Here is a 20,977-nt window from a genome sequence, read left to right as displayed (position 1 = left end):
GACTCACTTTCAAGTCCTCTACAACCCATGTTCTCATTATTATTTATTTACTGAATTATTTTTGTACTTGCACATTAGTTGTTTGTCAGTCTCTATTTGTGTGCAGTTTTTAGAGTCATAAAACACCACAGTACAGAACAGACCCTTTGGTCCATCTGGTCTGTGCTAAACTATTACTCTGCTTAGTCCCATCTATCTGAATCCACACCATAATCCATCACACCACTCCCGTGCATGTTGCTATCCAAATTTCACCCAAGTATTGACATTATTGCATTTCTTTGCTCTACTGTGAATCCCTGCAAGAAAATGCATCTTAGGGTAGTGTATGTACAATGATAAAAAATTTACTTCGAATTTGGAGTTGGTTCTCCACAGTGTCCATTTGCAACTCAAGCTTCATGATTTGTCCACCCTGTCACTGTAACCAACAGCCCTGGCAATGTCTGAAATGACCGGTACACCTCGTGTGTTACAGAGGCATGGAACTCGTTAAAAACTTGCTCACTAGGTCAGGAACGTGGATACCCGTCAGTTTGGGCACAGGCCAGTTTCCTGTCCAGTCACTTGCATCCTGTGAAATCCCTCCAGCAATTTTGAACACAATCCTGTGAGAACTCACTTTAATTTTCTCAAGCACTTCATTCTCGGTATCCCTTCAGCCAACAACTGTGTTCCACTGTCTCTGAGCAGCAAGGAATCCAGACTGCATAGAAATGAAGAGAATGGGGTTTTGTTAAGGTTTTGTTTGCCTTTTTTTTAAAAAACATTTTAATTATGTTAGAGTCACAGAAACAAGCCCTTTACTACGCTGTGGGCCAGACAGGGGCCATCTCTCTCATCTACCCTTACGGCCATGACACTTTACCCCCACCACTGTTCTGTCCCCCTTCTTGCATCCTGTCCCATTTATCCGTTCTTTCCAATCCTGAGATGTTCCTCTGCTCTGACTTGTTAAAAAAATTCAGCTTTTGTTTTTATTTCCTGATCTGCACTGAATGTGATATCAGTGTTCAACAAGTGCAACGTGGTGATATTCCGAAACCTTATTTCCATTACACTTTGCAAACCAATTGCATCTGCATATTGGCACAATTTCCCCGAGTATGCTGTAGCTTGCTATCAGGAAAAAGCATGGCAACATTTCACTCACTTTATCTCTTCCAAGCTGCTGCAGTCACTGAGTCCTCTTGCCAAAACACTGGTCTCCATCAAGCCCACAGCCGTAGTTATTCCAGGCAAGCTGAAAGAGCAAAAGTAATCAGCTAATACCTTATGGCAACAGCTAACACGACTGACAGAATCTGCATCCAAACTGAGTGGAGCCAAGACTAATAAGCTATCGGCTTCATAGAGTTAGATGTCACATTCAGTATCACTAGTCAGAGACAGGCCTCTTTTTCATGGGATGTGAAGGGTACGAGGGAAAAGAGACGCCAGAGGCTGGTCACTGATATCTACACTGGTGTTGAGAGAAAGGTGGAATGGTGAAGGTAGCACAAAACCAAAATCTGGAGTGTTGAGGGGAATTTGGGAACTCCAGCAACATAATGTTGAGGGGAGCAAGGGAACACCAGGACTGAAGTGTTAAAGGAGTGTGGGAATGCCAGGACCAGAGTGTTGAGGAAGTGTGGGAATGCCAGGAATGGAGTATTGAGGGGAGTGTGGGAAAACCAGGAATGGAGAATTGAGGGAGTGTGGGAAAACCAGGAATGGAGTATCGAGGGAGTGTGGGAAAACCAGGAATGGAGTATTGAGGGAGTGTGGGAACACCAGGAATGGAGTATTGAGGGAGTGTGGGAACACCAGGAATGGAGTGTTGAGGGAGTGTGGGAACACCAGGAATGGAGTGTTGAGGGAGTGTGGGAATGCCAGGAATGGAGTATTGAGGGAGTGTGGGAAAACCAGGAATGGCATATTGAGGGAGTGTGGGAACACAGGGAACGGAGTGTTGAGGGAGTGTGGGAGCACCAGGAATGGAGTGTTGATGGGATGTGGGAACACCAGGAATGGAGTGTTGAGGGACTGTGGGAGCACCAGGAATGGAGTGTTGAGGGGATGTGGGAACATCAGGAATGGAGTGTTGAGGGGAGTGTGGGAGCACCAGGAATGGAGTGTTGAGGGGATGTGGGAACATCAGGAATGGAGTGTTGAGGGGGGTGTGGGAACACCAGGAATGGAGTGTTGAGGGACTGTTGGAGCACCAGGATTGGAGTGTTGAGGGGATGTGGGAACACCAGGAATGGAGTGTTGAGGGAGTGTGGGAATGCCAGGAATGGAGTGTTGAGGGGAGTGTGGGAGCACCGGGAACAGAGTGTTGAGGGAGTGTGGGAACACCAGGAATGGAGTGTTGAGTGAGTCTGGGAACACCAGGAATGGAGTTTTGAGGGACTGTTGGAGCACCAGGAATGGAGTGTTGAGGGAGTGTGGGAACACCAGGAATGGAGTGTTGAGGGAGTGTGGGAGACCGGGAACAGAGTGTTGAGGGAGTGTGGGAACACCAGGAATGGAGTGTTGAGTGAGTCTGGGAACACCAGGAATGGAGTTTTGAGGGACTGTTGGAGCACCAGGAATGGAGTGTTGAGGGAGTGTGGGAACACCAGGAATGGAGTGTTGAGGGAGTCTGGGAACATCAGGAATGGAGTGTTGAGGGAGTGTGGGAACACCAGGAATGGAGTGTTGAGTGAGTCTGGGAACACCAGGAATGGAGTTTTGAGGGACTGTTGGAGCACCAGGAATGGAGTGTTGAGGGAGTGTGGGAACACCAGGAATGGAGTGTTGAGGGGAGTCTGGGAACATCAGGAATGGAGTGTTGAGGAGAGTGTGGGAACACCAGGAATGGAGTGTTGAGGGGAGTCTGGGAACACCAGGAATGGAGTGTTGAGGGGAGTCTGGGAACATCAGGAATGGAGTGTTGAGGGGAGTCTGGGAACACCAGGAATGGAGTGTTGAGGGGAGTCTGGGAACACCAGGAATGGAGTGTTGAGGGGAGTCTGGGAACATCAGGAATGGAGTGTTGAGGGGAGTCTGGGAACACCAGGAATGGAGTGTTGAGGGGAGTCTGGGAACACCAGGAATGGAGTGTTGAGGGGAGTCTGGGAACATCAGGAATGGAGTGTTGAGGGCCGGTATAAGGGTCAGTGTGCCAGATGCTGAACCACCATTATTTCCAGATGACTAGCATCAGATTATTGCCGTTTTTATGTACAAGGCAGACAACTAGGAATGTCAATAAGTTCTCTGTTTCAGCAGGAACCTCCAGTGGAAAACAAAATAATTTCATGAAAGGTTCATTGACAGTTTACAATATTTAAATGCTCCATTTATAGATGCCAAAATAATTAGAAGATCAAACTATCACCATTAGTAAAGTGTCAGTCTAACTTCTATCTTATCCAGATTAATGTCGCAACCAAGTGATTCCGTTAGATCAGATGACATAGGAGCAGAGTGAGGCCATTTGGCCCATTGATTCTCCTTCATTCCATCATGATTGATTTAGTATCCTTCTCAATCCCGTTCTTCTGTCTTCTCATATAACAAGTACCAATTGACCCGGCAGGAACGACTGTGTTCAAATACTGTAATTATGTCATGTAGTTTATGAGGGAATGACAGAGTACTTGGCAAGTGGAAAATAGGATTTGTTTAATTTTATCACTAGACTTTGCTATTCAATGGGTAAAGAGCTGCAAAGAAATTTGATTGTAGACCGTACTTGATTATCTTCAGTCGTGGCAGGCCAAGAAGGATTCTTCCTAGTTCACTGGCACTCTCCATCCCCATTTCATTGTGCGACAAGCTGCAATGAGAGAAACAGAGAACCTGTGAGGATCCAGGCCCTGAGAAGCTATTTGCTGAGACAGCTCCTTCATCTACAAGGGGAACTTGCAGGGAAATGGGGAGGTGGGTCATCCAGACTGAAGAATCCCTTGCCACAGGGAGTGTGAGGAGAAAAGAAGGCCACCGTCCCCTCAACCCATTCTTCCCACCCCAATCTCATCTCACAAGCTGCAGACGGGATGAAGCCCGCAGTGCCTGGCCTCCCATCTTAGCCTTCCGGGCAGACAAGAGCTGTTGTGTAGGTAGGTGGTGGAATAGCAGGAGAAGTGAAGATAACAGACTGTCAACAAAGACCAGAATCAGAATCAAGTTCATTATCACTGGCATTTCTCATGAAAACTGTTGTTTTGTGGCAGCTTTCTGCGCAAGACATAAACTACAGTAAGTTACAATAAAAGATAAAACAAATACACAGTGCAAAAGAGGAACAGTGAGGTAGTGTTCATGGGTCCCTGGACCGTTCAGAAATCTGGTGGTGGAAGGGAGGAGGCGGCTCCTAAGTGCTTTCAGGTTCCTGTACCTTCTCCCTGATGGTAGCAAAGAGAAGAGGGCTTGTCTCGGATGGCGAGGGTCCTTGATGCTGGATGCCACTTCACTGATACAAGCACTGCATTCGAAATGGTTGTTAACCCAGAAGTCAGGAGTAGCCTGTGGCCAGTTCTGGAGAACCGGTAATGTGGCCGCAGTTCTCCAGTGGATGGGAGAGATGCCTCGTCAAATACTTAGTGCCCTACCAGCACAGCCGGTGTGTAATGAATGACCTGCTCCAACCTCACATGTAGCATCGTGTGCAGCTGAGGGCCTCTCCCTTCTCACGTCCGTAGAAGTGCTAGGAACTTCATTTGTACAACTGCACCTAACCACACAGTGCAATCTTAGATGGGCACAACCACAGCTTCCTCTGCATTGTAAACAGAAACTGGCTGTGATCAGCAGAAAGCCCTGAAGCAGGCACTCTGCTCCAGCTCCTGAGAATCTCTGGCCCGCAACCACTCAGTGGAGAAGGAGCATTGGGTTGGTACGGAGAACCTTGGGAGCTGACAGAAGTCAAGCATAAAACAACAGAATGAGTGTACCTCGCAGCCCCCCCCCCCCCACCCAATCTGCTTTCAGGAGAGTCCTTGGGCCTCCTCGTCCCACTCCTGGGATGCTGATGGACCTGTTGAGCTTCTCTAGCATTCTGTGTGTGTTGTGAAGAATCCAGGATTGGGTTTGCTGAGAAGAGTGGGGCACGAATCTGCTGCAGGCCCAGTATTCATGACCCCACCACCATTCCCGCCAGCCCTCTGGTAACCATGCCGCCAAAGAGTCACTGAAGCCTGGAGGGCAGAGCCACCTTTCACGGTCTCCTGCGGGCTACCTTCCACCTGCCATTGTTCAGTCACTGGGGAAGCAAGTCCTGTTTCAAAGTTCATTTATTATCAATGCTCTTGAATAGCTCTCCACAAGCCAGACTTGAATGCCACAGATCTAGCCCTCATCAGACCACGAACCTCTTGGTTTATCCATGGCTTTTGATTTGGGGAACCTACTACAAGTAATAGGTTCTTGTAGGCACACACCCATCCATGCAGGTTTAATGAAGTTGGTGACAGTCATTCAGACTTGAAGATGAATCTTTGAATACCGTCTACTCCGCCAATTCAAAGCAGTCCTGCAAGTGCTCCTGCATGTCCTCGGTCCTCGCTACTGGCGCTGCAGCCTTCAGTCTCTGCCTGTACTGAAGCACAGTCAGGTGATCAGCCTTCCCCAAGTGTGGGCGTGGAATAACTCAGCAAGAACCACGTGATCTTTTCGTGATAATTATTTAGAGACTTTTTCAAGCTGGCCTGGATAACATCCCCCAAAAGGATAGGATGTGCTTTCTCATGCCTTTTGATCACAAAACTCAGTATGTCTAGAGCCTGCTCGGTAGGTTGCACACTGCTACCAGAATAATCGTTGAAATCTCCCCTGGCAGGTAAAATGGACGGCACTTGATTGTGAGGTGTTCCAGGTCTGGTGGACAGGACTGGGACAGCACAGCCACGTGTGTACACCATGAGGAGCTGATCATGAAGCATAACACGCTCCACCACACCTGGCTTTAAAAGACTCAACTTGTCCTATCTTGGCAGTGCCTTGCGTACCTGTCAATCTGAATCACTGCATCTGGAACGGAAAGGGTTAACCAAAGTTCTGTGAAACAAGAGATGCAAGTGGTCCTAATGTCCCTCTGAAGCAGCTCCTGCTCTACGACCTTCTTATTTACAGGTATTCTTATTTACCAGAGACTGTACGTTTGCCAGCAAGGTAGTCGGTATTGGGAGCTGAAAGCCCCTCTTTCTTAAACACGCCTTTAGCCCAGTACGACAATCCCTCTTCTGCCCCTAGACTCTGATCTACGTCGATAGGCTGTTCAAGCATGACATTACTAATTGACCAGACCAGACTTGACCAGTTGCGGTTCTCAGCTGAGGCAGGCTGAAATGAGAATGTTTTAAGGAGTTACCGCACGAGTCACCTTTATCAGTGGCACCCCGGAAGTGAAAGGTTACTTCAAGAGCTAAGGAACAATTCGGAGTGAGGTTGGAGGAGACACTGGATGCACGTAAGCTCTGGCAGGGTTTGTAGGCCATTACTTTCTACAAAGCAAAACCCAACATCATGAACGGCAGCGGTGCTTCATGCCCAGATGAGCTCAATCCCCGTCACGTCCACATTGAAAGGGAGAACAAAGCTACAGCTGTGAGGATCCCTGCTGCAGCCGACGACCCTGTGCTCTCTGTCTCGGAGGCCGATGTCAAGCTGTCTTTCAGGACAGTAACCCTCACAGGACAGCGCCCCGAAGGAGAACTTGGTAAGGCTCTGAAAGCTTGTGCCAACCAACTGGCAGGGGGTGTCCAAATACATTTTCAATCTCTGATTGCTAACGTCTTAAGTTCCCACCTGCTTCAAAATGGCAACAATTATACCAGTGCCCAAGAAGAGCAGTGTGAGCTACCTTAACGACTATCGTCAGTAGCACTCACATCTACGGTGATGAAGTGCTTTAGAGATTGGTCATGGTTGAATCAAATCAGTAAGGACTTGGGCCCATTGTAATCTGCCTATCTACAGTGGATACAATCTCAATGGCTCTCAACACGGCCTTGGATCACCTGCTGTTTATTGACTACAGCTCAGCATTTAACACCATCATTCCTACAGTCCCGAAGCAAAAGCTCCAGACTTGGGCTTCTGCCTCTTACTCTTTAACTGGATCCCTGACTTCCTAACCAGAAGACCACAATCTGTGAGGATTGGAAATACCATCTCCACCTTACTGACAATCAACACTAGCACACCTCAGGGATGTGTGCTTAGCCCACTGCTCTACTCTCTCTACACCTATGACCATGTGGCTAGGCACAGCTGAATTGCCATCGATAAATTTGCTGAAGATACAACCATTGTTGGCAGAGTCTTAGATGGTGACGAGAGGGCATACAGGAGCGAGATAGACCAGCTAGTGGAGTGGTGTCGCAGCAACAACCTTGCACTCAACATCAGTAAGACCAAAGAGCTGAGTGTGGCCTTCAGGAAGGGAACACGCACCAATCCTCACAGAGGGATCAGAATTGGAGAGAGTGAGCAGTCTCAAATTCCTGGCTGTTAATATCTCTGAGGACCTAACCTGGTCCCAACATATTGACGCAGCTATAAAGAAGACAAGACAGCAAATTTACTTCATTAGGAGTTTGATGAGATTTGGTACGTCAACTAAAACACTCGCTATTTCTACAGATTTACCATGGAGACCATTCTTTGAATGAATGATCTTTATAATCATTATACATAGCTACAATGAAATTCTGTTTGGCTTCCTCTCAGGCAATCAAACAAAGCGGTAGATAAAAACAAGACAGTAATAGAAAAACAGGATTAAATAGATAAGTAGCAGAAAATAAGTTGCAGCAGCACCAGAATATCACAGTAATGCACAAAGTGCCGTTAGTGCAAGTATTTGAGTCCCTGTGTGTGCACGTGTGTGCTCACAGTTTCAGTCATTGTTCTGTGGGAGTGGTGTGATGGAGGCTACAGCTCTGGGATAGAAGCTGTTACTCAGTCTACTTGTTCTGGGTTTTAGTGTCCTGAGCCTTTTGCTGGACGGAAGCGGGTCAAACAGGGAGTGGCCGGGGTGTGTGGTGCCTCTGGTTATGCTGATTGCTTTCCTCCTGAATCTGCCGGAATAGATGGTGTCCAGTCCTGGGAGCTCCATCCTGACAATTCGCTGGGCCGCCTTCACCACGCGATGCAGGTCTTGTCGCTCAGCGGCTGTGCAGCTGGCAGACCACACTGTGGCACTGTTGGCCAGGATGGTTTCAAGTGTGCTTCTGCAGAAGTTAAGCAACAGCTTTAATGAGAGTTTGGCCTGTTTCAGCTTTCTGAGCAAGAAGAGTCTTTGTTGTGCCTTTTTTACAAGCAGCGAGGTGTTTCTAACTGGCTATATCACTGTCTGGTATGGAGTGGGGGGTGGGGGGGTGGAACAGTACTGTATAATATCGAAGAATATAAAGAATTATGAAATTAGTTAGCTCCATCATGGGCATGAGCCTATGTAGTATCCAGGACCTCTTCAAGGAGCGATGCCCCAAAAGGCGGCGTCCATCGTTAAGGACCCCACCCGGGACATGCTCTCTTCTCATTGTTACTGTCAGGAAGGAGGCACACACTCAGCGATTCAGAAACAGATTCTTCCCCTCTGTCACTGGACATTGATCCCATGAATACTACCTCACTACTTTTTCTATTTCTGTTTTTGCACTATTATTTAATTTAACTATTTATAAATATATAAACTTAGAGTAATGCCCAGATTTTTCTCTCGTTTGTCATGTATTGCATTGTGCTGCTGCCAGAAAGTTAACAAATTTCACGATATATGCCGGTGATATTCAACTTGCTTCTGACTCGAAGTATGCATACATCATATAACCTTGAGATTCATCTCCTTACAGGCAGCCACAAAACAAAGAAACTCAAAAGAGCCCATTAAAAGAAAGAAGACCCAAGGTGGAAGGAAAGGGGAAAGGCAAATTGTGCAAACAATAAAAGTAAGCAAATAGGAATCGGCACAAAAGTGAGTCCTGAGAAAGCAAAGTCTGGAAGAGCCGGAGCAGGCCAATGCCTCAGTCTCAGTGAGAGGGACCAGGAAACGTCTGCAGCGAGAACACTGGCATGACCCGCTTGCACTGGAGTCACCCACACCCCTGAGACAGGATGAGCCAGAGGAGCACGGTCCTGGAAAACGAATGCTTCCCAGTAAGATTATTGGAGCAGTGTTAGCGATCAGTAACGTATAAAGACACGTAAACACTTTGAATAATTTCCGGTGATGGCAGTCAACGTGCCAGGCTGCTAGTTTTTGAGAGTCTGGTGACACCAGAACTTTGACATTCACCTCTAACTCACACTTAACACTACTGTTCAAAGGCAACTTTAGTGTTATTACACAATCTTGTACTTTTGTGTTTGATTTTCCAACTGGTTGTCATCACTCTTCATTAGCTGCCCATTTTGGTTAAGCAGTGGCATGACTACAAGCTGCAGTACAAATCTGCCAACCTGGCTGAGTCACTGGAATGACTACAGGGACACGTGGGCACATGTACAGTGAATAATTCAATTCAGTCAACAGCAGCACTCGATACAAACTGACGAAGGAAGCATTATAGTGGGGGTGGCATCATGGCACACAGTTTGAGAAGGAAAGGGCAACGTTGGCGCAGGAATGTGTGGCAACACTTGCAGGCTGTGCACCGGGTCTGCTGGTTAATGCAAATGTCTCCATGCACATGTGATAAACAACTGTGTATTGAAATCCTAAATCTAAATAAGCAGCACTGGCTTGAGCAAACCTGCCACTGCAAAAATATCAGAGAGTGAGATCCACTCTGTGTAATGCTCAGGTAAAATGCCCACAGGGTGTCACTAAAGCTGCATCCTTTGTATAGAGTTAAACCCTTCAGAGATGACCTCTAAAATATTGCTGGTTTCTGTGGTTTGAAAGCAGAAAGCTCAAAACAGAAGTCATTAATCAGTATTACGTGTTATTCTTGGTGGCCTGAAGGTAAGTAGCCTAAGATGTTTCCAAGTAAATGCTTCCTAAAATATGTTATCAGGACTTTCAGAATCAAGGTAATAGATAAGAGTTCTACACATTAATTATAATCTGACTAAACAATGGAACAGGCTCAAGAGGAACTGGATATTGCTAAGTGGTTACTGTTAGTTGCCCAGCCCAAATTCTGATGAAACACAGTTATGTAGCCTATCAGTCGCCTGGTGCTCAGTGGATGTGATTTTTATTGTTTATTTCATTGCCCTCCATCAACATACCCTTGGATTCTTTTCTGCTAATCCTCTTACTATATACTAAACCAGCATTGCCTTAAATGCAATCTTGGTGGTCAACTCAAATGTGGTGGAAGTTTCATGTTCTATCTGGGTTGTGTGGTCAACGGTGATGTGTTTGATGTGGGGTAAGAGGTTCTGCGTGTATATGTGTGCGTGCGTGCATGCCTATGTGTAAGGGATAAATGCCAGCCGGGCCACTGGTGATGACTATCCTGTACGGAGATTTCACCCGGCTGCTGTGACTGGGGCCTGCTGAGAATGTGAAGACTGCACCCTCTCCCAGCAAGGAGTAGCAGCGTTGACGGGAAATACACCACCCTTGGACCATTTGAAATCAGGATTCTGGGAACCCAAGAACGTCAAGCGAGGTGGATCGCAACCATCTTCTAAAAGAAATCACCAGACTATCCAATCATCCAGACAACAAACAAAGCGAACAAAGCAAAATTCAGATCTTACTTTAACTCCTCAAGGCTGTGGCATTTACAAAGACCTGTTGTTAGCAGCACCATGCCTGCGTTGCTTATGTTGGTGGATTCTAGGCTGAGAGAGGAGAGACAGTAATTAGCTAATCATAGCAGCAAGATTTCAAATGAGCACCTGTTACTAGGTCAGTCTTGTACAAGGTATTGGGGCAAACAGTCCAACGTCTTCCCAATGGAATTAGTACTGGGTGTTACAGTAGCATGCGGTTTGGATGACACTTGACAGAGCCGGCACCCAGAGTTCAATTCCCACCGCTGCCTGTAACGAGTTTGTACATTGTCCCTGTGACCACTTGCCTTTCTTCGGGCTGATCTGCTTTCCTCCCGTACTCCTAAGGGTTAGCAAGTTGTGGGCATGCAATGCTTGTGGCAAAAGTACGCTGACACTGGCTGGCTGCCCCCAGCTCGTCCTCAGACTGCGTTGCTTGCTGACAAAAATAAAGCATTTCATCCTATGTGTCGATGTACAGCATATGTGACAAATAAAGCTAACCTTTATTTTTTAGTAGATGCTTAAAGCCAGATTAAAAGAGGGGCTTTTTCAGAATGAAAAATGAAGTCAATTTTAAAAGTCATGGCAGACATCTTGAGCGCAACCTCTGATGACTGCTTTCAGTGCAGAGACCTGGAGCATCTTCCCTCCTGCCCTTTCTGGTGAGGCATTTGCGTCTCAGAGTGGATAAAGGCAAAAGATCTACCTCATCATCTTCCGAAATATGAAGTATGTACACTATGAGAAGCTCCCGAAAATGCAGCAACAGTGTATCCTTGAAGCCTTGCGAAGATCTCCCAGTCATTCTACATCAAACCCACCTTGAATAACACCCACTCTACATAACACTCACTTTAAAATCACACCCAATCTAAATCACATCTGTTCTGAATCATTTTGTGTAATTTTAGACTACACTCTGCCACCTGCCTCTCACCTTCAAAATATCCCACTATCTGCCAGGAACCAACTCTACCAGCCCCAACCGCTTGAGGGGATTTAGCATTTCAGCTGGTGGCATCACTGCCCGGTTTGGAGGTGGAAATACACAGGATCGTAAGGTGGCAGCAGAGGGTTGTAATCTCAGCCAGCTACTAGTGGGCACTAGTCTCCCCACCATTGAGTCCATCTTCAAAAGGCAGTGCCTTAAGCAGGCCGCCTCCATCAATAAGAGCCCTCACCATCAGGAGTGTGCCCTCTTCTCATTACTACCATCAGGCAGGAGGTACAGGAGCCTGAAGACCAATACTCCGTTTTAGGAACAGCTCCCTCCCCTCTATTGTCAGACTTATGAACGTTCTGCAACCACTATCTCACTATTTTCCTCTACTTATTTTTATGGCAACTTGTAGTAGTTTGTCATGTCTGCCACAAAAGAGCAAACTCCACAACTTATGGCACTGATAATAAACCTGATTCGGATCCTAACTATGAAGACTGAGACCTTACCCCATGTGAGGACTCGGACTGGGACTATTGGGGATTGTCCCAGCTAAGCTTCATTTCCTGCCACCCACACACTCCCTGACGGGGGATGAGGGCTGTGTCTAGGATCTGCAAGGCACTTGGACAGCAACGTTCATTGCCGCTGATGGCCAGGAGAGGGAGGGGTGTGGGGGACCAAAGGCAAGTTGACTATAAAAGGGAGTGTGTCAATTATTAAAGGAGCAGACACTGGAGATTAAAAACAGGCCCTTTGCTGAGCTTCACCCCCTTCCTCACAGACACAGCTGAATAATTCTCATGATGCAAATCAATGTCCAATAACATAGAATGGCAACTTAAGATTGAAAACAGGGATCAAGTTTGTGTTCCAGAACCTACCTGAGAATTCTCAGCCCCTGGATAACCTGAAGGAATTCAGCCAGCGTTTCTGCTCCCTTGTCACCGAGGTTGTTTTGGGACAGGCTGTAAGGGAACGAGCAGAACCAATGATATCAAATCCAGAACCAACAAGGCACAGAGCCGAGTACCAAACCATCCCTTCCACCTCAGGGTGGTGAGATCACCAGATACACAGACTGCACAACTGCCACTGGGGACCCAAGCAGGGAACTCATTTGAAGGACAGTGAATGCAGATTTGGCACGTCTTCTAAAACGTTGACAAAGTTCCATAGATGCACAGTGGAGAACACCTAACTGATGGCATCACAGTCTGATATGCAATGAACAGGTCTACAGAAAGAGCTGGATACAGCACATCACAGGCAAAGTCTTCCTGACCATTGAGCACATATACAAGGAACATTGTCACAAGAAAGCAGCGTCCATCATCGAGGACCCCCGCCATACAGACTATGTACTCCTCTCACTGCCATTGGGCAAGAGCACCAGGAATCCTAGGTCCCACAGCACCCAGTTCAGGAAGAGTTATTACCCTCAACCACCAGCCTCCTGAACTAGTGTGGGTAACTTCACTCACCTCAACTCTGAACTGATTCCACAACCCGTAGACTCAATTTCAACAACTCAATAACTCACTTTCTCAGTATTATTTTGTTTTGCTCAACTTGTTTTCTTTTGCACATTGGCTGTCATTGTTCATGCCTAAGTTTCCTGAATTCTATTGTATTGGTTATTTTCCTGTAAATCTGCAAGAAAATTAATCACAAGGACTTATATAGAGACAAATGTGTACTTTGGTAATAAATTTACTTTGATTTTGACTTATTTTTGGCTTCACCAGAGTGCAATGCAGAAGGATAGTCAAACTGTTGAAGAGGGAAAATAGTCAAGGCCAAGTCTAAGGCCAAAAATCCTCCACCTCTTAGAACTGAGGGAGGGATCTTTAGCAGCCCACTGGACAAGGCTTCCAGAAGACAGGACTTCTGACAGGACGGTTTGGAAGGGCACTGCATTATCAAGTTAGTTTTCAGTCCTGGAGTGGAACTTAATAACAAAATTTTTGTGCACAGAAAATTATTACAACCGAACTATTCTGACCCAGTGAAACACCACTGGAGCCACAGAGGCACCAGTCCCTGAGTGAATTCTTGCTTTCAGCAGCACCTTCTTCCTTTATTCTTTGTCACTTCTCTTCTAATATTTGTATATCTGTGCACTTGCAATGGTATTGTGACACTGTCATTTCCTTAGGGATCTATAAAGTATCTACCTAGCTATCTACCTATCATTATTTGCCTAGGAGGAACACCACACTCAAGTGTGAGAACCAAGTATCAGAGTAAGGATTTAGTGCTTTCCCAGTGTATATTATGAATAAGCTCCTCTCGGGCTTCCAGCTGGGTATATGTATCGATTATAACCGATGTTTCGATGACAAACTCTGCCATCTTCAGGGTGCCGATAGCAGAGTTTATCATCAAACCATTGGATATAATCGATATCTGTACCCGGCTGGATGCCTGAGGGGAGTTTATATGTCAAGTATCAGAAATTTTATATGCCTGGGATTTCATTACAGGGGTTCTGTCAAAATACATAATTAATGTTCAAGTTCAAGTACATTTATTATCAAAAACTTTGAGATCTGCTTGCTGACAGGGAGCCAGAAAGCAAGAAACCCCAAAGGACCCAATTAAAGTAAAAAAAAATAAGAATAAAAGACCAACACACAAAGCACAAGAGAAAGAAAAGAAAATACAAGTCAGGCAAACAACTGAAACGAACACCAGCATTCCGAACCAGAAGTAAGTCCTCAGAACTGAAGCCTGGAGTAGGCCCAAAGCCTCACTTATCAGAATTAAAGCAGAAAATACTGGAAAATCTCAGCAGGTCAGATAGCATCTGTGGAAGAGAAATGGAATTAACAATTCAGCTGGTGAAATCTTAGTTTGAGCTCTTCAAACAAAGGGCATTTGTCCTGAAATGTGAGCTTGGTTTCTCTCCCACTGATATTGTCTAATCTGCTGATCATTTCCAGCATTTTCATATTTTATTAGGGATTCCCAGCAACTGCAGATTTTTGGGTGTTTTTCACTCACTTGATAAAATCTTTACACTCCTCAAAGCAATACAGTACCAACTGAAGTAACAGTGCTTCGCTAAATTTGGTACAATATACTGTACATCAATAATATTTTCCTCAGCAAAGACTGGTAATGGCTCATGGCAACACACAAGTACAACACACAGATAAAATGAGAAGCTACAAATAAGTGAAAAACTTACTACAGCTCCATTAAACTGGGACATTGTTTAATGATGGACGAAAGTTGTAGAAGGTGGGGTGCTTCGATTTTACACTGTTGCAGACTGTAAGGTAGAAAAATGTGCTTTGTATTCAGGACTGTTTAGAAGAAATAATTCATTCCTTGCAATACAGGTGTCCCCTGCTTTACCAATGTTCGCTTTACGACACTTTGCTTTTACAAAAGACCTACATTAGTAACCTGTTTTTGCATTACAAAGAGGATTTTTGCTTTTACAAAAATTTTTCCGATATAAATTAATGATTCTTCGCTTTATGCCACTTCGGCTTAACAGTGGTTTCATAGGAACACTCTACCTTTGTAAAGGGGGGACACCTGTAATTTTACATTAATCCTTTACAAATGAACTGCCAGTATATTAGATTATAAAAATGACTGCAAAGAAAAATTCTTAAAGTATAATTTTGATTTTGATAATCAAAGTAATTAAACTGACTAATTACCTGAGTAATCTGAGGGAAGGATAGGATGCTGTTTTGTCCATTTGGGTGCTGTAAAGAATAAGAAAGATCTGGGATCAGCCTGGGTGCAGAGGAAGTCCCTATGTTGCAGCTCTGCCTCACAGCTCCCAGGACCTGGGTCTGAATCTGGACTCAGGTGCGACCTGCATGGAGTTCCGTCACTCCACCTACTGGGCTGAATGGCCTCTTTCTGTGCTGTAATAACTCAGTGAATTGTAAATGCTCATCATTGTTTCTGGGCTGGTGGGCCATGGCACTGTAATGGTAACAATGCAGTCAGACTCAGATTGTGTGCCCGCACGGCCTTTCATAGCCATTTATATAAAGGGTTACAGAAAAGAGGCTCCCACACTCTCCAACAAATTGAACATTGACTTCTCTAACTTCCAGTAATTTCTCCCCCCTCCCCCCTTCTCTCTATTACATATCCCCATCCTGACTCCCCTCTTACCTCTTCTCCTCACTTGCCTCTCATCTCCCTCTGGAACACCTTCCTCTTTTCTCCCATGCTACACCGTCCTTTCCCATCAGATTCCTTCTTCTTCAACCTATCACTTCCCAGCTTCTCACTTCATCCCCACCCTCATTGCCTCCCAGCTTGTACTCCTTGCCCTCCTCCCAATTTCTTACCCTTCCCCCATCCTTTCCAGTTTTGATGAAGGGTCTTGGCCTGAAATATTGACTGTTTACTCCTCTCCAAAGATTCTCTTTGACCAGCAGAGTTCCTCCAGTACCTTGTGTGTGTTGCTCTGGTTTTCCAGCATCTTCAGAATCTCTTGTGTTAAGGATATATACTGTTGCTTTCATCAGGAAAATTCTTCCAGCATCTTGACTCTGCTCCCAAACTCTTCTCATTTTCAAGGAAGCACAGCCCAAGGTCACCATGGGATCAGTACAGGGCAGGATAACGATAGCAATCACTGAGACGCTGGGATGGAAGCTGACAAAGACAAGTTCTTCATGTGGGGGCATTTGGAGTGACTATGAAATGTGATATGTCCCAGGTGAAGAGATATGGTCCCTGTCTGGGGTACTGCTGCCTAAAGCACTGAGGAGGTTATAGCCCTTTCCAACAGCAACAGCCGGTACTCCAGCATTAACAAAGTCATCATAAACATATGAAATTCTGCAGAAGCTGCAAATCCAGAATAATAAACACTTGATGCCATTGGAACTCAGCAGGTCAGACAGTGTCTATGGAGAGGAGTAGATGTTCAATGTTTCAGGCCAGGACCCTTCGTCAGGACAAGGTGAGGTATTGCCTGAACAGCCAATATCAGCTTCAGCGGAAGAATTGACACTATGAATAGAAACCAGACAGATGAACATAGGAAGAAAGATCAGGTAAAGATCGTTGAGCTCCCTGAACCTTCTCTGTTATTTGATTAAGCTATGGGTAGTCTGATCATGGCCTCAGTTCTACCATCCGGCCTGTTGGTTATTGCCCTTGCCGATTTTAATGACACCCGAGATTTACGTACCCATCAGAAGTTCGGCAATCACTGTCCATTAGCCTTATTAAAGCTTGGTTCGCCTTTATCCTGAAAAGTACATTTTATTGATCAATCTAATCAGTCAAACAATCTGCAGTTTCTCAAGCAGAACAGCAAGCAAAGATTCTTAACAATAAATAAGGGTGAATCCGTGGAAAAACCTCTTCCAGTGATTTGACCTTCAGTCTTCTCTGCAACCCATTTACACCACAGTGCTGCAGTATCTGCTAGGCAAGAAGATGTCACTAGATGTCAGCAGGAAACCTTTTGATTTCTGTCTAGCTGAGTGTCCAGGAGCAGATAGATCCCAAAGGAAAGGAGGACGAATTACGAGAATATCCAGGTTCATAAATTTGGGCTTTATTGTGGTGGGTCTAGAGAAATGAGTCTTTGATCAAGGAGGATCATATAGTAGAAGAATTTAGGGTTGTAGACAAAGAGATGATAGTTCCTTGCTGTCAGGCTGAACAAGAGAAGAAGGGAGTTTGGGCTTTCAAATCATTGAGAGAGAGTGAGTGCAGCAAAGGCTCACTAGACTGACCCTGGGATGGGGATTTGACCAATGAGAAGAGACTGGGTGGACTCAGCTATCATTCTTCTTGGGTCTAGATGATCTCTTTGAAGGATCTAAAATTTGAATGAGGCTTGACAGGATAAGGAGCTGGGATTTCCCTTGCCCAACTGTCTACAACTGGTGAATAACAGCAAAATCAATAGAACTTTCTTCATCTGAAAGGTGCTGAAGGCTTGAAATGAACAACTTGTTGGGCTGTTGAGGCTCAGTCACTGAGAATATTCAAGTCAGCAAGTTATAGACTTCTAATATTTAACCTTTAATAGTTAGTTATGGGATTAGTGCAGGAAAATGGTGCTGAGTTAAAAGATCAACTGTGATACTATTGACTGTTGGAGCAGCCACAGAGCACCAAAGAGACTACTTCTACTCCTCAATCTAATGTTCTTAAGTTAGGAAACACTTCAGAAAAGCAAAAAACTGGAATTCTCTCTCACAGTTCTCCGGACCGGAGTGTATTAGTTATGCGGAGAGATTGCAAAAGCTGGACTTGTTTTCCCTGGAGCAAGGGAGGCTGAGGGGACAGCCTGGTAGATACATAATATCCTGAGAGGCAGAGCTAGGGTAGATAGTCAGGACCTGCTTCTCATGGTAGAGCTATCAAAGCAAAGGGGGCATAGATTAAAGGTGAGAGGGAGTTTTAAAGGGAATATGACGGGTAAGATCTTTTTATGCAGAGAATAGTTGATATCTGGAACTCACTGCCAGAGGGGGTAGTGGAATGATATACAAATATTACATTTAAATGGCCTTCAGACAGTCATTTAAATAAGTATGACGCAGAAGGATATGATGCTTTCGTAGGTAAATGGGATTAATGTTGATGGGCAAAGAGGCCGTTGTGGACGTATAAGACCCATTTCTGTGATGAATAGCTCCGTAAAAGATTGACTTATGGGGCAGCATAGAACATAGAAACCTACAGCACATTATAAGCTCATGCTGTGCCAACCATGTAACCTACTCTAGAAACTGCCTAGAATTTCCCTACCGCATAGCCCTCTATTTTCCCAAGCTCCATATACCTATCTAAGAGTCTCTTTAAAGACCCTATTGTATTATCCGCCTCTACCACTGTCGCTGGCAGTGCATTCCACACAGTCACCAGTCTCTGTGTGAAAAACTTACCTCTGACATCCCCTCTGTACCTACTTCCAAGCACCTTAAAACTGTGCCCCCTTTCTCAGCCCTGGGAAATAACCTCGAGCTATCCACATGAACCATGCCTCTCATCATCTTATACACTTCTATCAGGTCACCTCTCGTCCTCCGTCACTCCACAGAGAAAAGGCCAAGTTCACTCAACCTATTCTCCTAAGGCATGCTCCCAAATCCAGGCAACATCCTTGTAAATCTCCTCTCAGATTTCATGAAAGGAGTCGATACATCATTGAGAGTGAGGGGCAGTAAGGGATATGGAGCTGGGCCAGGTGAGGAGGACTGAGGTTCAAACCTAGTGATGCAGCACTTGGCCCTGTCAATGTGAACTTACGGTCCTGGCCAAATGGATCCCTCACTGTCACACTTCCAAGTAAGCCAAAAGGACAATTGAACACCAACATCTGATGCTTGAGCACACAGCTGAACACAGGCTGGTACTTGTGGTGGATCAGTGATTCACAGACCACATTAAGGCATTCAGGACTTAACAAAAATTATGTCTGGCACTACAGATAGTTGAGAGATGACATGACTTTGCTTTTCAATTCCCCTTGACAACAGGCTTCCACAGATCACTAGAGAAACCTCAAATGCCTCAGACATGATACAAAGCTTAGATGTTGGTTTTCAACTGCAGGTGTATATAACATCCCACAGCAGCTTAAACATTACGTCCTTCTGATAGGCCAGATGACCTAGACAGCTCACATCTCCTTTAAATCTCTTGGAAATAAATTAATACTGCTATAAGTAATCTCAAGAAATGTTAATCTTACTGAACTGCTAGGTCTGTGTTTTTACCAAATGAGTTGTCTTCATGGATGTTCTGCTAATCTACGTGTCCTGTGTCAGTGATTGTGTGGATCCAATCAAAATAATCCAGGGAACGTGAATATGAGGGAATACCATGGAGCAGCTCGGTTATTCCTGCTTGCCAATTTCTGCGAAGGCCCCATTAAATCCAGCCTAACTTTACACTCATTAGCTTTACTGAGACAAGCTGAAGTTACATGGGGAACAAGCCAAACACCTGACCCTGGTTCAGTCCACGTCTACATCAAAGTAGTTTTTCAGCAGTACTTACATCAAGCTTGAACATCAAAGAATCGTAAAACAGATACTGTAGTCTATTACTGTAATGTTGATATAAACCACCAATCCGATAAAGAGTGAAGTTCTAACCTAATTTCCGCAATATTCAGATGGGTTTGGACACACTTCACAACAAGGTTAGCAGAATCTGCTCCATGTATCCACATCTCTTCAAACCTGAAACAGAAACCAGAAACAACACTGCCTTCAGTCTTAAAACACTCGAAGTTCTGACAGCAACAATCTTGGGGTCAATTCTGAAGCCCTTCAGCCCCCATTGTTGAAACATGCTAGTGTACAAAAGAGGATAAAGGGTCAAAAAAGATTCCCTCCATAATGTCTGTGTTGGAGAGAAGGGGGGTAAGAGAGGGAAGGGGGGAGTGGGGAAGAGGGAAGGATGAGTGGACAGGGGTGGGGGGGGCAAGGGGTGGAGAGGGGTAGGGGGTTGGAAGAGGGGAGAGGGGAGAGAGAGAGGGATTTGCACATTTGGACACTATTTTTTCCCCATTCTTCTTTATAAAACTGCTCAAGCCCTGTCAGATTGCATGGGGATTATGAGTGAACAGCCCTTTTCAAGTCCAGCTGAAAATTCTCAATGGATTGAGATATGGACTCTGACTTGGCCACTCAAGGACTTTAACTTTGTTGTTTTTAAGCCATTCCTGTATAGCTTTGGCTTTATGCTTGGGGTCATTGTCTTGCTGGAAAACAAATCTTCTCCCAAGTCACAGTTCTCTTGCAGACGGCATCAGGATTTCCCTGTATTTTGCTGCATTCCTTGTACCCTCTACCTTCACAAGCCTTCCAGGGCCTGCTGCAGTGTAGCATCCCCACAGCATGATGCAGCCACCATCAAGTTTCATGGCAGGGAGGGATGGTGTGTTACTGACGATGTGTGGTGTTTGGCTTATGCCAAACACAGCACTTAGTCTGATAGCCGAAAGCTCAATTTCATTTTCATCAGACCATAGAACCATCTTCCAGCTGACTTCCGAGTTCCCCACATGCCTTCTGGCAAACTCTAGCTGAAGCTTCACATAGGTTTTTCAACAGTGGCTTTCTCTTTGCCACTCTCCCACAATGCTGCGACCTGTGAAGAACCCAGACAACAGTTGTCTTTCCCATCTCAGCCACTGAAGCTTGTAACGCCTTCAGAGTTGTCATAGGTCTCTTGGTGGCCTCCCTCCCTAGTCCCCTTCTTGCATAGTCTCAGTTTTCGAGGACAGCTTGCTCTAGGCAGATTTACAGCTGTGCCATATTCTTTCCATTTCCTGATGATCGACTTAGCTGTACTCCAAGGGATATTTGGTGACTTGGAAATGTT

General features: G+C 45.3%; 1 protein-coding gene across 2 annotated transcripts in view; it reads right to left on the bottom strand.

The window, feature by feature from the left end:
• The window catches only part of nlrc5 (NLR family, CARD domain containing 5), a 244,692-nt gene that overhangs the window by 42,103 nt on the left and 181,612 nt on the right, over positions 1 to 20,977 (bottom strand). For both annotated transcript variants that reach the window (XM_059992681.1, XM_059992682.1), the window contains 9 exons: positions 19,744 to 19,830; positions 16,815 to 16,874; positions 15,316 to 15,363; positions 14,832 to 14,915; positions 12,523 to 12,606; positions 10,681 to 10,764; positions 3,719 to 3,802; positions 1,154 to 1,243; positions 623 to 706 (listed from right to left, as the gene is read on the bottom strand). In XM_059992681.1, the coding sequence (XP_059848664.1) occupies positions 623 to 706; positions 1,154 to 1,243; positions 3,719 to 3,802; positions 10,681 to 10,764; positions 12,523 to 12,606; positions 14,832 to 14,915; positions 15,316 to 15,363; positions 16,815 to 16,874; positions 19,744 to 19,830 (705 nt within the window). The remainder of the gene's footprint in view (positions 1 to 622; positions 707 to 1,153; positions 1,244 to 3,718; positions 3,803 to 10,680; positions 10,765 to 12,522; positions 12,607 to 14,831; positions 14,916 to 15,315; positions 15,364 to 16,814; positions 16,875 to 19,743; positions 19,831 to 20,977) is intronic.

This window comes from Hypanus sabinus, chromosome 17 (assembly GCF_030144855.1).
Source record: "Hypanus sabinus isolate sHypSab1 chromosome 17, sHypSab1.hap1, whole genome shotgun sequence".
NCBI lineage: Eukaryota > Metazoa > Chordata > Chondrichthyes > Myliobatiformes > Dasyatidae > Hypanus > Hypanus sabinus.
Note: the sequence above shows the minus strand (reverse complement) of the source record. Positions and strands in the feature narration are given on the sequence as shown.